Source organism: Cyprinodon variegatus, unplaced genomic scaffold (assembly GCF_000732505.1).
Source record: "Cyprinodon variegatus isolate N-32 unplaced genomic scaffold, C_variegatus-1.0 Scaffold1706, whole genome shotgun sequence".
Taxonomy (NCBI): domain Eukaryota; kingdom Metazoa; phylum Chordata; class Actinopteri; order Cyprinodontiformes; family Cyprinodontidae; genus Cyprinodon; species Cyprinodon variegatus.
The window spans coordinates 49,724-51,117 of record NW_015152159.1 but is presented as its reverse complement, the minus strand read 5'-3'; the positions used below and the strand labels follow the sequence as shown (position 1 = coordinate 51,117).

Below are 1,394 nucleotides of genomic sequence, written 5' to 3'. Positions count from 1 at the left end.
AGTGCTTAGGGGCCGGTTTGGGATTGGGTCAAGGAGTGGATGCAATCAGCTGGTTTTCCTGGATGATCTGGTTGATCTAGATCTAAACAGTGACCTGAGATGACATGATGTGAATTGGCGCTATAGAAATAAACTGAATAGAATGGAAAGTTGTGAACAAAGATCAGAACCTTATAATGGACTGAAGGAGGTGTTGGTTGTTCTCCTCAGGTTCTGTACCAGACGCTAACGGGTCTGAAGAAGGACCTCTCTGGAGTCCAGACGGTACGGTTCCTCTTTCCTTCTTCTGCCTTCGCTTTAACTCCTCCTCAGGTTCTGGTTCTGATGTCCTGTTAGGTTCCCGCACTGCTGGAGGAGGACTGCTCTTCATCAGAGGAGGAGGAGGATGACGAGGAGGAGGAGGATGAGGAGGAGGAAGATAAAGAGGGAGGCCAAATGGACAAGAAGGTGCCCAGTCAGCAGAACCAGAGCTGGAAGCAGGAACTCCTGAAGTTCTGGATAAATAACTGATCTCTGTGTTTCAGGAGAGGAAGAGGATGGTGAAGGAAGCTCAGAGGGAGAAGAGGAAGAGTAAAGTCCCCAAACACGTGAAGAAGAGGAAGGAGAGGGTGGCCAAGATGAAGAAGGGACGGTGACCTGATGAAGAACGCCGTCACAGCCTTCTGGTTCTGATCCAGAACAACTTCTGTTCTTAAAGTTCTGCTCAATAAACGGACCCAATCCCCCCCAGCTGTGTGAGATGTTTGACCCGCACAGCCACCGTACCGTCCGCCAGGGCGGGACTCACCCAGTCGGTCCTGACAGGACCAGTTTGGACTCAGTGGGAACTGGGGCGCGGTGACATCATCACATCCACAACTGGTCTGACTGGAATCAATCAGGAAGATTCACAGGAAGTTAGATTAAAGTTTAGATTTAGTCTTCAGGACCAGAACTATTATTAGTCTTAGTCCCATTTTAGTCATTATGACATGTGATCGTTTTAATCGGTTTTATCTGCCTAAAACTGGTTTTAGGCAGTTTTATAGTTTTATGTTGCAATAAAAAGTGAACCTTTATAATTTGGAATAACAAGCAGATTCTTTCCCAGACTGACAGCTCTATCCTAGATGCTACAATATCTGGGTATAGAATGCTGCCCTGCAGATCATCATTGATGTTGGACAGAACTTTGATTTATAGAATTCAAATAAACTTTTTATGAATTAATTCCCTACTTTATAAAAACGCATCCTATTGGTTAATATAGCAGATCTAGTTGAACGCATCCTATTGGTTAATATAGCAGATCTAGTTGAACGCATCCTATTGGTTAATATAGCAGATCTAGTTGAACGCATCCTATTGGTTAATATAGCAGATCTAGTTGAATGCATCCTATTGGTTAATATAGC

General features: G+C 44.4%; 2 protein-coding genes across 2 annotated transcripts in view; both read left to right on the top strand.

Moving 5' to 3' along the window:
- The window catches only part of riok1 (RIO kinase 1), a 2,787-nt gene extending 1,598 nt beyond the window's left edge, over positions 1-1,189 (top strand). Inside the window, exons 7-9 of the mRNA XM_015404349.1 lie at positions 211-264; positions 337-447; positions 525-1,189. Coding sequence (XP_015259835.1) covers positions 211-264; positions 337-447; positions 525-635 — 276 coding nt within the window. The 3' untranslated portion in view covers positions 636-1,189. The remainder of the gene's footprint in view (positions 1-210; positions 265-336; positions 448-524) is intronic.
- Positions 1-1,394, top strand: part of LOC107104357 (anion exchange protein 2-like) — a 26,279-nt gene that overhangs the window by 11,254 nt on the left and 13,631 nt on the right. The window contains exons 13-15 of the mRNA XM_015404347.1: positions 211-264; positions 525-631; positions 731-861. Of these exons, the coding sequence (XP_015259833.1) occupies positions 211-264; positions 525-631; positions 731-861 (292 nt within the window). The remainder of the gene's footprint in view (positions 1-210; positions 265-524; positions 632-730; positions 862-1,394) is intronic.